This window comes from Photinus pyralis, unplaced genomic scaffold, assembly GCF_008802855.1.
Source record: "Photinus pyralis isolate 1611_PpyrPB1 unplaced genomic scaffold, Ppyr1.3 Ppyr1.4_LG8, whole genome shotgun sequence".
Taxonomy (NCBI): Eukaryota; Metazoa; Arthropoda; class Insecta; order Coleoptera; family Lampyridae; genus Photinus; species Photinus pyralis.
In genome coordinates, this window is record NW_022170819.1 from 12082620 (window position 1) to 12097493 (window position 14874).

At 35.9% G+C, this 14874-nt stretch overlaps 2 protein-coding genes and 2 long non-coding RNA genes across 4 annotated transcripts; 3 read left to right on the forward strand and 1 right to left on the reverse strand.

The window, feature by feature from the left end:
• The first annotated feature begins 698 nt into the window (after window positions 1–698).
• On the forward strand, window positions 699–2506 carry LOC116177776 (zinc finger protein 724-like). Its single transcript, XM_031496884.1, has one exon. It carries the CDS (start codon window positions 808–810, stop codon window positions 2383–2385), a length of 1578 nt encoding a protein of 525 aa, XP_031352744.1. The 5' UTR covers window positions 699–807; the 3' UTR covers window positions 2386–2506.
• Window positions 2507–8431: 5925 nt separating this feature from the next.
• LOC116177792 (SUZ domain-containing protein 1) lies at window positions 8432–9589 on the forward strand. The gene is made up of 3 exons (XM_031496902.1): window positions 8432–8848; window positions 8933–8994; window positions 9042–9589. Exons 1-3 carry the CDS (start codon window positions 8792–8794, stop codon window positions 9391–9393), a joined length of 471 nt encoding a protein of 156 aa, XP_031352762.1. The 5' UTR covers window positions 8432–8791; the 3' UTR covers window positions 9394–9589.
• Window positions 9590–11373: 1784 nt separating this feature from the next.
• LOC116177798 lies at window positions 11374–12120 on the forward strand. Its single transcript, XR_004146756.1, has 2 exons — window positions 11374–11848; window positions 11894–12120. It is a non-coding gene; the product is annotated as an uncharacterized LOC116177798 (long non-coding RNA).
• LOC116177797 lies at window positions 12109–13207 on the reverse strand. The gene is made up of 3 exons (XR_004146755.1): window positions 12679–13207; window positions 12379–12620; window positions 12109–12324 (listed from the first exon to the last, which is right to left on the reverse strand). It is a non-coding gene; the product is annotated as an uncharacterized LOC116177797 (long non-coding RNA).
• Between the last annotated feature and the right edge of the window lie 1667 nt (window positions 13208–14874).

Genomic DNA, 14874 nt, shown 5'->3' on the forward strand with positions numbered 1-14874 from the left:
AAATTAAGATGGACTGCTGTTCAAACAGTTCCATAGAGGTAGAAATGGCCCTAGTAAGGGCGCGGCCATGATGTGCACCTTTTAGTTATTTTCTAGGGGAATTTTCCTAGTGCTTAAGTTTTGAGACTATTGCAGCCTTGGAAAATGATATGCGTCACAGTAATTTATTTAGGAAACGTGAGGTTATGCTTGTTTATTAGTTGATTTGAATTTCGCGCCAAGTGAGTGCACATCATGGCTGCCCCCATGTAGGTGTCATTTATCAATTCAGTATTAGCAAAGTTCGTGAAGCGACCTTAATTCAGACAGAATACAAAGCGTGGGCGGCCGTGGGTTGTATTTCGTGCGCTGCGTGATTCACAATGAGCACCTCGCCTGATTTTTGTGCTGCGCTACAGGTTATGTTGAAAGTTGTTTTAACCAATTGTCTCGGTGTTACATAGATGGCGACACTATTTATACACTAACCAAGCACTAATCACACTAACATATATCCATGTACACTAAGCACACTAATTTCACCCATTCATTTCTTGCATTGCGAATGATTCCTTTGTGTAAAAGTTTACGTAATAATTTCCCTCATTAATTATAAGCGTTAATTGGAGGTTGTGAACGCAGCTTAAAAATTTTTGTATAAATTTATATTCCTAAACCATCAATCGCAGCCACTACTCCATACACCGCCATGCCGTGGTTCTAGTTACACCTTGAACCTCCATTTTTTAAATCCATTTTTGTTCTTACTTTTTTAGATTTAGTTCATTTAGTTTTAGTAGAGTTCAAGTTTGATAGTTTAGTGTAAGAATGTCTGTGCGTGTTAAAGTTGAACCGAAAGAAGAAGAAGAAGATATAAACGTATCCATTGATGAGAAACTTTTGCTTACTAATGATGTCTCTGAAACAATTAAGCAGGAAATTATCTGTACAAAACAGGAAGTTGATATTGAAGGACTGCAGAAAGATCAGTTTGTTGATGACATCTTTTACCGAAATTCTGATTTCCCATGTACTGAGAATATGCACATACAAATGTATGGACGTTTTAGATCTGCCCAGTGCGATTACACAACCGATAAAAAAAACGTTATAAAAACACATTTGGCAACACACAACATTCCTAATGAGTTGAAATGTGACCAGTGTGAATATTTATCCAATAACAAATACTCTTTAAAAAGGCATCTTTTAACACATAAGATTTCGAAAGATTTAAAATGTATCCAATGTGATTACTCAACCAGTAACAAATTCTATTTAAAAAACCATCTGCAAGTGCACAAGACTTCTAAGGATTTCAAGTGTACCCAGTGCGAATACGCATCGAACTGTAAATTTCTTTTCAAAAGACATTTGTTGGTCCACAAGTCCTCCAAGGATTTAAAATGTGTTCACTGTGATTATGCATCCAACAATAGCTCTCATTTTAAAAGACATTTGTTAATACATAAGCCCTCTAAGGACTTCAATTGTGCCCAGTGTGATTACTCAACCAATAACACAATCTATTTAAAAAGACATTTGTTAATGCACAAGACTTTCAAGGATTTTAAGTGTTCTAAGTGTGATTATGCTTCCAACTTTAAATCCGATTTTACAAAACATTTGCTTACACACAATACTTTCAAGAATTTTCAATGTGCCCAGTGTGAATACGCAACTAATAACAAATTCTGCCTAAAAACACATCTTTTAACGCATAAAATTTCCAAGGACTTAAAATGTATTCAATGTGATTACTCGACCAACAACAAATTTCATTTTAAAAGGCATTTGTTATTGCACAAGCCTATCAAGGATTTAAAATGTACCCACTGTGATTACGCTACCAATAACAAGTTCTATTTAAAAAGACATCTGTTGTTGCACAAGACTTCCAAGGATTTCCGTTGTACCCAGTGTGAATATGCAACCAGTAACAAATGCTACTTAAAACGGCATCTGTTAAGACATGAGATTTCCAAGGATTTCAAATGTGCCCAATGTGATTATACTTCCAACTGTAAATCCAATTTTAAAAAACATTTGGTCACACACACGACTTCCAAAGATTTCAAATGTGCCCAGTGTGATTACTTAACCAATAATGAATTCTATTTAAAAAGACATCTCTTGGTACACAAGCCTTCCAAGGATTTCAAATGTGCCCAGTGCGATTACGCATCGAACAGTAAATCTAATTTTACAAAACATTTGTTAGTGCACAAGCCCTCCAAGGATTTCAAATGTGCTAATTGTGATTATGCTTCGAACTATAAATCTGATTTGAAAAAACATTTGTTCACCCACAAGGATTTCAAATGTAGCCAGTGTGATTATGTTTCTAACTTCAAATCTAGTTTTAGAATCCATCTGCGCAAACACACCATTTCCACTGGTTTATAATGTGCCCAGTGTGATCATTCAACTAACTCATATATATAAGAGAAGCTAACTACAAATCCTATTTTAAGCAATAATTGTTCACATACAAGACTTCCAAAGATTAAAACTGTGTAACCACCTACTTATCAATTATCTTTCAAAAGATTATTATTTATACAACTACATGAGATTACGAAATGTGATTGGCCATAGGTATGTGCATGTAATTTAGATTAGAAACAGGTGCACTAATAGGTAAGTGTTCAATTCTGCGTTTTATCTCTATGGTAAATTAATACATCACATTCAGCAACAAATTTAAAGCTGAATTTATAGTTCCGTACCCGCAACGCCGTACCGTAACGTTTGGAATTAAACCCTACTTGTTGCGTGTGAACATTTATAGTTCGCGTTAACGTTACGTTAGAACGGTTACGGTACGTAGGAAATGCCCAAATCTTATTTCTTACGGTAAATCGTGCTAACGCGTTTGTCGTCGGCAGTACTCGGATAATTCAAACAGTTGAGTTTATCCTGACGTTCGTTTCGTTTATTTATAATAATTATTGACACTTTGTTGGTTATTATTATTTTGAAATGCACGTTACTCTTACTGACAGATGACATGCAATAACAGATCTCGTTTCGCACTAATGCGCAAGCTCATCTCTTACCACTACGGTAACTATAAATCGTATAATTTTCTTTAACGTAAGATTTTACGGTTCCATTCTTACGTTCTTACGGCTACGGAACTATAAATCCGGCTTTATTGAATTATTTTTGGAGAAAAAATGTGCCCACCCTATATATCAAAGCGCCGAATGCAGCCACTGGAGTCGAGATGATAAGGAAGAATAGCCACAATTTTTTTATAATTAAAGACGGGACTCCACCAAACTGGGCTAACCTGGCGGCATCGGGACAACATTCCGCGGCTTGGTGCGGCAAGCGGACTTAAATTCGACTCCACCCAACCGGGCAGATCTGTCGGCTTGCAGAGAGTTCTTGTTCTTCATTCGAGATTGTTTGACGACGAAGAAATTTTTTTGTTGAGGTATAAGGCCCTAAAAATTGTTATCAAGAAAAAAAATAAGAGGTAGCAAAAGTTTTAGGTGCGGCCCAGTTTAAACAAAAATCTGCGCTGCGAAAAACAAAATACAAACTCAAATAGCGGAAAAATCAATCAAAATACAAACATAACACGTGAACAACGAACCGTTCGACACAAATACGCAAAAATGACTGAAAACACACGTTTGCACGAGCCTGCCCCTGGCCGCGATGGCCTGTTGAAATCCCTTTGATATGTACCGACACTTGCCCTCTGCCGCTCTAGCAAAATTATGCCAGCGGCCGATGCTAGCAGCCTCGAAAGAATGTTTATTTCTAATTTTTCTTCGCCAAAAGCCGGCCGATTGTCCCGGCGGCTGCCGCCGGCCTATTCCAGTTTGGTGAAGTCCCGCCTTAAGAAATGCTATGTTCACACCTCTAAAATTATTATTCTGTTTACTGCTATTATCAAAACGCTACTTTAACCACAGCATTCGATTTCATTGGCGTTCCTTTCCCTTCTCATTTTACATTTGATAGAAATTTGTTGCAGTGATAAATTGTGTAAAGAATGTCTGTGAAAGTTAAAGTTGAACCGAAACAAGAAGAAGAAACAAAAGCATTCATTGATGAAAAACTGTGGCACACTAATGAGATGTCTGAAACAATTAAGCAGGAAATTGGCGATTCAATGCCAATGTGTACAAATTATTTTGTGAAGAAGGAAGAGGAAAACCAAGTGGTGCAGGAAGATCAGTTTAATTACAACGCCTCTTACCCAAAGTCTGTTTTCCAACATACACAAATTTTAGAAAATCTGGGATGTACCCAGTGCGATTACGTGACCAATAGGACATCTTGTTTAAAAGCACATTTGCTTACACACAAAATTGACAAGGATTTCAAGTGTACCCAGTGTGAATATGCAACCGCTAACAAATACTATTTAAACAGACATCTGTTAAGACATGAGATTTCTAAGGATTTCAAATGTGCCCAGTGCGAGTATGCTTCCAATTGTAAGTCCAATTTAAAAAAACATTTGGTTACACACAAGGCTTCCAAAGATTTCAAATGTGTCCACTGTAATTACTTAACCAATAATGAATGCTATTTAAAAAGACACCTGCTGGGGCACAAGTCTTCCAAGGATTTCAAATGTGTCGAGTGTGATTACGCATCCAACACTAAATCTCATTTAAAAAAACATTTGTTAGTGCACAACCCTTCTAAGGATTTCAAATGTGCTAATTGCGATTATGCTTCCAACTATAAATCTGACTTCAAAAAACATTTGTTCACACACAAGGTTTCCAAAGATTTGAAATGTACCCAGTGTGCTTATGCTTCTAACTATAAATCTAGTTTTAGAAACCATCTGCTCAAACACAAAACTTCCAAGGATTTCAAATGTGCCCAGTGTAATTACTCAACCAATAACAAATTCTACTTAAAAAGACACCTGTTGGTACACAAGCCTTCCAAAGATTTCAAATGTGATCATTGTGATTACGCGTCCAACTATAAATTCGATTTCAAAAAACATTTGTTCACACACAAAAACATCCATGAAATTAAAAATGTGCCCAGTCTGATTACACAACCATAAAAAAATTATCAAGGCATATATAGATTTTATGTTTTAATATAAACTAAGGTAATATGTTAGGTATGTTACAGTTTGGTTATTTTATACAGATATTTATCAGATTTTATACAGAATAAGTGTAGTAATTAGCACTTCACTGTTGATGGCATTTACTTACCGTAGCAGGTCGATAATCAGTAATGAGTAGAGTGCGGATTTATGGCATTTTGCCTACACCTTAATGTTGAATGCAGAACATAATGGTTTTGGATATACACGTTTCATGAAAAAAGAAAGCGTTTGAGGCTATTTTTATTTTGGCTTTTTTGCTTTTTTTTAACAATGGTGCTTTAAATGCCTTTAAACGCTTTTTCTTGCCTTTTTTTACATTTCTACACTGAGATTAGAATAATATCTCGCATATTAACTTAATGTGGGCAAGAATGTTGGGATTTGCATTTTTTTAATGAATAGCGCACTGTAAAAAATTAGAATCCCCAAATTTGCCACTTGACGAATCAATTAAAATCGTAGATTTTCAAAGAGACACAAATAAGATAAACGGTCTAATAGCCGATATAGTTCAGAAGAAATTAGAGGACGTGCTAACAAAAAATTCTGGTTTTCATATTCTTTCGAAAATCTCCAAAAGGCTAAACGGAAATTTCGTTGAAGATTTAGAAGCACATACTACAGCACCATTAAACTTTAAATTCTTTAAATTTGCACCAATTACCTCTGCAGATGTCGAGAGAAGCTTTTCCGTCTATAAAAATATTTTATCGGACCGAAGGCAAAATTTTTAATTGCAAATTTGGAGAAATCCATAATTGTTAATTGTTTTTCCGATAATTAGAGTTAGTTTCATCATAATCATGTTTTATTGAGGAATACAGGTTTTTTTTGTGTGGATGGTTGATTGTGCATTTGTTTGCTTACTTTGCCTTTTTTTAGCTTTTTTGCCCGTTTTGATGCATATAATAAGCGCTTATTTTATAAAAATAAATGCATTTTTATCCGCACTCTAGTAATGAGTATCCATATAATTTCTTATGTCTTTCTTGTATTTGTATTTGTGTTGTAACCAACAGTTAAAATTGTATTACGGAAATATTTTATTGCAATTGTTTAAAATGGGTTAATGTATTTTCAGAAGATGAACACCCATACCAAAAATATGCAGGTACCTACTGTATTTCAAAGACACTCATATAGAATAGGTATGTATTTAAAGATGATGTATATAGTATACACTGTAACAGACAGGAGACTTATATATAAATAAAATTCAAATTTTAAATTTTTGTTCACTTATAAGATGAGGAAAAGTTTAAAAAATGTCAATTTCAAAATGGCCCTATGTATCTATACAGAAGCTTATGATTGTTAAATAATATGCGGTTTTCAATATAAGTATCTGGAGTCAAAAAGTTATCAGATATAATCTAATTTTTTTAATAAAACCCCTTGTACTTTTTTGAACTCTTTAGTCTTCTGGAATCTGAATTTTCTTGAACCACTTGATACTTTTTTGAATATTATTCATGAAAAGAGAACTACCTTTTTAAATTAAAATCTCCCCGTGTAGGTACTTATTTTGAGAGCGACAGATTATTAAGTTTTTAATTTTGGAATATGTATTTCAAATGTTTTAGAATTTTCCCGAATTTCTGGCTGTAATTTCACATTTTCCTTAATCTGCCTTTATTTGATGAATCGTTTTAATATTGCGATTTTTTCACTTTTAATTCCAAACATTCTCTCAGGTCGAAGCTGAAGTGATAAAGATACTTAGTGGCATTCATCTCGAAATACAACTCTAGTTTAAGGTAACTGTATCCAGGCCCTTCAGATGCCTTTTGGACAGGAGAAGGTTTGGCTAATTAACAATGTATTTTATGTACTTTATGTAAGGGACTTCGGAATGTTTTTTTTTTACAAATGTGAAAGAAGTGTAGTTGAAAAGTCTTTTCGTTCAATATTGACACAATACTATCCCGGAAGTCGCTCACATAGAAAAACACAGATTGTAGACCGGGATCAGGTCTTCTGTGACCGGCAATCTTTCCTGGCGACAGGTTTATCTAGTTTACTATATCTAGCTACAAGTAGATATCTAGATATATCACAACACTGCTAGGTGTAGTTGTCGGAAATTATGATTGTATGCCCACGCCCAGTATTACTGGAACCAATTTTTGACTACTTTTCAAGTAATTCGCTGGCAGTATGGTGTCAATGGTAGCATGAATATTCGGCACATACATATTTCAGTGTATCGACTATGACAATTATTCAAAATGGCAACACTGGTTACTTAAATGGCAGGTATGACGGAAAAAATTACTAACGAAATTCATACCACCAATTTAATAATGCAAAAAAAAGCTAGAACCTTACGCACGAAATTCAAATGATCATCACTTTTAAAGAATCACCCGGTGGGTGCCTTCCTTAGATCATTGTAAAGGGTTTTCCAATAAGAGATGTTATTTTGATATTCAAAGAAAATTCCATTTTTTAAGATAAATGATCGGTTATTAATTACATTATAAAGAGGAAGGTATGCCGTTAATAATGTAAAATAACATCAGCTAAATGACCACGCCTACAGGACCATATCATTTTCATGAAATTTTCCATAACCAAATCGCAATGTGGCTGCCCTATGTCCTCGATAGCCTCACGAATTCCTTCTTTGAGGTCTTGAATCGATGCTGGGCTGTTGGCGTAGACCTTGTCTTTCACGTGGCCCCAAAGGAAGAAGTTGCAAGGTGTCATATCACAAGATCTCGGTGCTACTCAAAATAGCACCTCTTATTGGAAAACCCGTTATATAACTCGCCAGGAAAGATTGCCGATCACAGCACACCTTGTGTCGATCTACAATCTATGTTTTTCTTAAGATGCGAGCGACTTCCGGAATAGGATCGTGCCAATGTTGAACGAAAAGTCTTTTTGTTCAACATTGACACGATACCATTGAATTTATAAATTCAATGATGATACTATCCCGGAAGTCGCTCACATCTTTAGAAAAACATAGATTGTAGACCGGGATCAAGTGTTCTGTGACCGGCAATCTTTCCTGGCGAGAGGTTTAAATGATCTAAGGTGCCTTTTCCTTTTTTCACTGATTTTTTTTACATATCAGTGGTTTTTGATTTACCGTGGAGGGGTGGAGCTCTCTCTCTACATGCACTTGCGTCTGGTATCGTACGTTTTTGTAATATTTTCTCTGCATAATCATTGCGAGCAGTTTGAAATTATAAAACTTTCGCGGCATCCTCAAATCTAATATCTGTCCGTCGCGGAGAGATGGCTCTATTTCAAACGGGTGGGGCGGGGAGAGGTGTTCAACCGCCAACCGGGAATTTTAAAATGGTTCAACCCGATTTAGCAACGAGTTCTCTTTGCGATTTAGTATTAGTCATCATGTTTACAATTTTTATCTATGCTCTTTGTTCTAATCAGCTGTAACCATTGACTGCAATTATAAGATAACTGTTATAGTTTTGCAGTCACGTAATTTGTGACCGTCTGTTTCTGTTGCGTGCCAACTACCAAAATTTCGGTGTGCAAAAGACGAACGTCATTTCCTATAATGACAAATACCGTAATTTTGGTAAATCTTTCGTGTGATATAATTTCCTCGTTTAAGTTTTAAAATGAAAATAAAACGGATTTGCCAATCGGTCGACTTACGTTTTGCAATTTTAATTAAACGTTACCGTATCCAATTGAAATAAATTAACCTAAAATTATGCGTCAAAAATCAAAAAGAATATGGCTAACAAAGCAGATATAGACATTGAAAGCTGGGAAGATATCGACGGCACTGATGTAATCAATTTTCTAATTAAACTTTTTTGTTTGTTTTTATTAAGATTAGAGTTTAGGTGAACGGTATCTGCTTCCTTTTTTCAGGTTTTCGATGAGAAACTGCAGACACTGGTGTCTTCGAATAGGATAGATATAGAAAATAACGTGTAAGTAGGCTCAAAATGTGTACAGCAAATAAACATGTAGTTTTTAGATGCTTTAATGGAACAAACGGAACCCCAATCAATATCATTTTAACAGGTGATGATGCCTTACGATCTCAATATGTGCCTCCTGAACCGACGGTGAAAATACTTAAGAGACCTATTAGAAACACCCTAACGAGTGATGGCAAAGTACAACAACCCAAAAAAACCTTACAACAGCGCGAAGAAGAATACGCTCAAGCTCGGCTCAGAATATTAGGTGAAGCACAAAACTCGGACGGAGTAGAGGAAAAAGTCATATGCAGTATACAAAGTAAACCAGTACGATGCGAGGTAGATAGTGTCGTTAGACTTCCAAAAGGTCCAGACGGTACTAAGGGTTTTAAAATTCGTAGATAATATTCAAGTATATTTAAGTATAGAATAAGATTTTTTAAATTTTACAAGAATCAAACGGTTTGAATTTTTTTCTGAGTAAGTGAAGCTCTTGTCGGTTGTATATACTTAACATTATTATTTAAGTTGTGATTTGCGTTATAAATTATTGTAAATTTTTGTATGTGAATATATTGTCATTATTTCTACATACTGTATTAGTAGGTACTAATCTTGATTGTTAAATACGTCTACTTTGGTAGGTTACATTAATTTGTATTCTATGCAAACGTCCCGATAGCATGACGGGAGTATCCTTTTACACAAAACTATAATAAAATAAAATGATTCCATCTTTTGAAATTATTGGCCTAGTTACTCAAGGGTTTTATCATTAAGAATAATGTATAATAGTAGTTAAATTGATTTTCTTTGTGATTAATTGCTTTCGTTTATACTTACTGTAGGTATTAGAATCATGACTGTCTAAAAGTTACTCGAACCTCAAGAGTAATGTTTTTGTTAGATTTAAATTTGAGAGGTTGCACCCTGTATATATAACTTACATGATACACACATTTTTGAGAGTTGGCAACCGCGGGACTGGTTAGTGGTTAGAAAAAGGGAAAACCTGTCTGGGTCATATTTTTGAATTTCTGCAAAAGGAGTTCCCGGGATACTAGCTCGCCTTCACTCTCGCGTCCCTTTTCTTGAATTTCTGGGAGGAGAACTTCTCTGGGAAGTAGGCGTGGCCACCTTAAACCGGTGAGTGTCGTATTCTCCCCGCCTTTTACGTAAGAGAAAATAAACTCCCGCGATGGGTTTATAACGTCTATCATTGAATTTAAAATTCAATGCGTCTATAATAGACTCTAGTCATAAAACTAATAGGGAATATAATGGTAGAGGGGGTAAGAATTTTTGTAGACGGAAGTTGCCACAGACAGAGGCCACTCGCGTGGATAGTTTCCCGTGAAGGTACATTTTGGCCGACATTATTTGACATACGAAAACGCGGGTCCTGTCACTGTCAGTTTTCCACCAAATTCAAATTTTATTAAATTTGCCATTTTAAAGTACCTAATAATTTCGGATCGGTTTGTGCTCTGGTTTATATAAATATCTAACTGCCGCATAGTGTTTTTATCACACGCAATTTTGTGAATTGAGAATGATTAGCTGCGTAGCATGCAAAATTTCTCATAAAGGGAAGAAACAGGGCATTTCCTTTCATCGGTAAGACATGTCATTTATCATGTTGTAGGCGAGGTTGTAGGTACCTAGTTTATGTTTCTTAGTTTTCCAAACGAACCAGTACTTCGAGCAAAATGGTTACCTAACATTTGTAAATATATCTCAAGAACAGGTCTCGAAATTTGCTTTTGTGCTCACAACGCTTCATTGACTGTGATTTCTACCAAAGGTTGCACCGGAAAATTCATCAAATATGCAGTAGGTACTATCAAAACTTGTTTTTACAGCTAAACGTGTGAGTTTATAATATGGATATCAGGTGCAAGTTTTTTTACGAGTGCGGATACATTTTGAGACCAATTAAACAATAAATTATTATTGAATCTCTCTGCCGTTGTAATGAACCTGAGACCAACCAGTCAATTGTAGCTATTGATCAACACAGTGAATTTAATGGGAGTTGTCAAGTTGTAGTGGTTATAGTAAACTGGCCTTAATTATACTACTGGAACGCACATGTATATTTAGATTTGTAATCAATGATTATATTAAATCCGCATACTTTCCCATCCTTGTCTATTTTGTTTACTTTACCAAGAGCATATATATTTTACTCCTTCTATACTTTTTTTTTGTTATTATTCCTATTAGTGGAAAGAAAATTATATCTCTACGCCACTGAAGTGAGACGCTAATGATAACGGAAGTGGTGTGGTACTTTAATCACAGCTAGAAGCCACTTTTGGTTCCCGTGGTCACGTTGAGATAAAAGGCCTAAACTCCGTACAATCTGCGCATGCGAAAGAAACGTCAAAGTTGCAATGTTATTCATTAAAATGTAGGTTGGGTTATTGTTTTCATCACAGGCTGTTATAATGAACAAATATATTCGTAAATCGTAATGTACATTTAAACTCACAGACTTTTGACGTTGTTATACCAAGAGCCATGTTTCGCTGCGGCAGTATAAAATCCGAAAAGGACAGTATAAGCCCCATGTTCACAAATCGTAACCCAAGACATTTCAAATACCTACGAATCGCTAATAAACCGGACGGCTACTACGGTGATAAAACTGGAACGCTCCTACTGGCATAAATATACAAATTTGCTTTCCTACCGCCTCCAATAAGACAGCCAGATTGTAGATGACAACTGACACAAACAGGCCGTCACGTAACTTTATTGTTTGTGCATTACATCAATGGACCCGACACTCACCGCTAGCACGAAGGAATGGCCCCTCAAAACCCGGCTGTATAAGACCATGCACCAAGTCGTTGGCGTACGTGAACGTCCCTGCATTCAATTTAATGTTTGCTACTTGTAGGTTTCAGTTCTTAGTACAAAGATGCCTTGCAAGCGGTCCGACAGAGTTTATGTGCGATTGCAAACCCGAACACAACGTCAGTAAGGTCGCAAAGTTTCTAATGTGCTCCAAGATTTCAATTTGAAATTGCCAATTCACTATAACTAAGGTGCCCTTTTTATTATTGTGTAATTTATTATTATTTAATGTTTAAAATATTGGTAAGCAATAAAAAGTTTACATATTTATCAAATTTATTGTTCTTGAAACCCATTAACTTCTTCTTAAAAAATCAAATAAACGGTTTTTCATGCAATCTAGAAATTAGTAATAAGCACCTTCTTTGGAAGAACCTTTGAGTTAGAAACAGGGAAGCATCTCGACAGACTGAACGTAGGGCTTTCTATCACTTCATTGCAGCGACCCAATACTCAGCCTTCTCTTTACAGAAACTATGGAAGCACAAGTACAAATAAAACTTTATTGTAAATTATGCAGCTATTTACCTAATAGGTCCACAATTTAAGATCGATTCACATTATCTGTCAAGTCAGATTATATCCCACGGGTTTGGTAATCTTTCTCTCGTCCACGGCTCTCTTGACTATTCCGGTTCAGACAATTTCAAATTGAAATCTTGGAGCACGTTAGAAACTTTGTGACCTTACTGCCGTTGTGTTCGGGTTTGCAATCGCACATAAACTCTGTCGGACCGCTTGCAAGGTATCTTTGTACGAAGAACTGAAACCTAAAAGTAGCACACATTAAATTGAATGCAGGGACGTGACCGTGTGACGTTCACGTACGCCAACGACTTGATGCATGGTCTTATACAGCCTGGTTTTGATGGCCCATTCCTTCGTGCTAGCGGTGAGTGTCGGGTCCGTTGATGTAATGCACGAACAATGAAGTTACGTGACGGCCTGTTTGTGTCGGTTGTCATCTACAATCGGGCTGTCTTATTGGAGGCGGTAGGAAAGCAAATTTGTATATTTATGCCAGTAGGAGCGTTCCAGTTTTATCACCGTAGTAGCCGTCCGGTTTATTAGCGATTCGTAGGTATTTGAAATGTCTTGGGTTACGATTTGTGAACATGGGGCTTATACTGTCCTTTTCGAATTTTATACTGCCGCAGCGAAACATGGCTCTTGGCATAACAACGTCAAAAGTCTGTGAGTTTAAATGTACATTACGATTTACGAATATGTTTATTCATTATAACAGATACCAGCTTGTGATGAAAACAATAACCTAACCTACATTTTAATTAATAACATTGCAACTTTGACGTTTCTTTCGCATGCGCAGATTGTACGGAGTTTAGGCCTTTTATCTCAACGTCCCGTGGTCTACGTCTGGCCAAGCATTTGATTCCCTCCATTAGTTTTCTAACTCAATGACTCTAGTTCTTATATATATGGTTCATTCCCTATAAGTCACGTGTTCAAGAATAACATTCGCCGTTTTAAGGTGAACCACGCCCACTTCCCTGAGAGTTGACCGCGCATTTAGCGCAAATTTGCAAAAAATATAGGTCAATTGTGAAGTCTTTGCGAACATTTATTTTTTTGTTGAAAACAATAGGTCGTGAGTCGTGTACCATAGAATGCAACTTTACAAATCCCACAAAATCGGAAGCGAGCTAAAGCCACCATTTAAAAAAACATGGCCGCTTGCGTTATTTTTTTAAACTACAATTTATGCACGTCCGCTTAAATTTCGCGGCACGCGGTACGCACCATGAACACGATACACAGACACAGACCGCGCCCAATATGTTTATTTGTGTGTTTTTAAGTCAATTTGTGCAGTATGAACGCAAAAGGAATGTATAGGAAGAATACAAAGAGGAAAATATTGCGAAGATAGATACGGGAGGCTAAGGTCGGAAGGAGGAGAGGAGTAGGAAAAAAGATAGAAAATGAGCTGGTAAAAATGGATCTGGATACACAAATACAACAACAGATTGTAAAGATAGAGCACGCATGAGGTAGTAATTAATAAAGACTAAAGAGCTAATAACGAGTGGTTAGCAGGGGTTGGAACCGAAACCGAAAAGAACCGGTACCGGAACCGGAACAGATTGCATTCATAAGCGCTTTACCTACTTGGAACCGGAACCGTTATTTAAGAAGTTATGATAACCGGAACCGATACAGGTACCGTTATTATTATAGTGCTAAAGAATCGGTATGTTTCGGTTCTCTCTGTCTTGTAGGTAGAGTAGATACGTACATTAATATTATTCAATTTGCTAAATATAGGTAGCAAACGAATAGCATGTATAGAGAATTCTAGAGTCAGCATAGGTATCTTACTTTCTGGAAAGCACACGTCATAATATCAAAGAGTGGGTACTCTTTGATCATATCCGATCGAATTCCTTGTCGCCGGTGACTGATCCTTTATCCACTTAATGGCCAAAAATAAAATGTTGCTTTATGAACTACGTTAAAAGTTGTAGAATTTGCAACTTGCAAGAAATTTCAAAAGCCAAAACTCCAAATTCTCTCTAATTCAGAGCTGCTCACTAATTTCTACAAATATAGAATATTTTAGAGTGAGCGAAACTGAATCAAATACAGTAGGTAGCTATAAGAGGATTGAAGAATGCATGAGGAAAGCAATAAGTAGTTGAAACTACTTACTGCTGCGAAAAAAAGGAAAGTAGAAAAACAAAGGCATCAGTTGACAAAAGTGAAACGAATGCGTAAGTTAAAATTGAGTTCCAATTAAGCCAAATAATAAATATATTTATGCAAAAGAATGATATACCTACACACTTTAATTTTGTCTATTATTTATTTTCTATAATTAATATGTAATAATTTATATTTTTTAATAATAATTTTATTTAGGTAAGTATTTATGTTAGAACCCTTAAAAACCGAAAAAAAACTGGAACTGGGACCGGAACCGAAAATTACTGAAACCACAGAACCGGAATCCTTAAAAAATAATTCTACCTAAAAAGTGCGGAACGGGAACCTGTATTTCATATG

Bases quoted from the DNA above. Each gene is read 5' to 3' on its own strand.
- LOC116177776 (XM_031496884.1), top strand. From the start codon at position 808: ATGTCTGTGCGTGTTAAAGTTGAACCGAAAGAAGAAGAAGAAGATATA.
- LOC116177792 (XM_031496902.1), top strand. From the start codon at position 8,792: ATGGCTAACAAAGCAGATATAGACATTGAAAGCTGGGAAGATATCGAC. The intron at 8,849-8,932 runs GTAATCAATTTT...TCCTTTTTTCAG, and splicing joins AAGATATCGACGGCACTGAT to GTTTTCGATGAGAAACTGCA. The intron at 8,995-9,041 runs GTAAGTAGGCTC...TGTAGTTTTTAG, and splicing joins ATAGATATAGAAAATAACGT to ATGCTTTAATGGAACAAACG.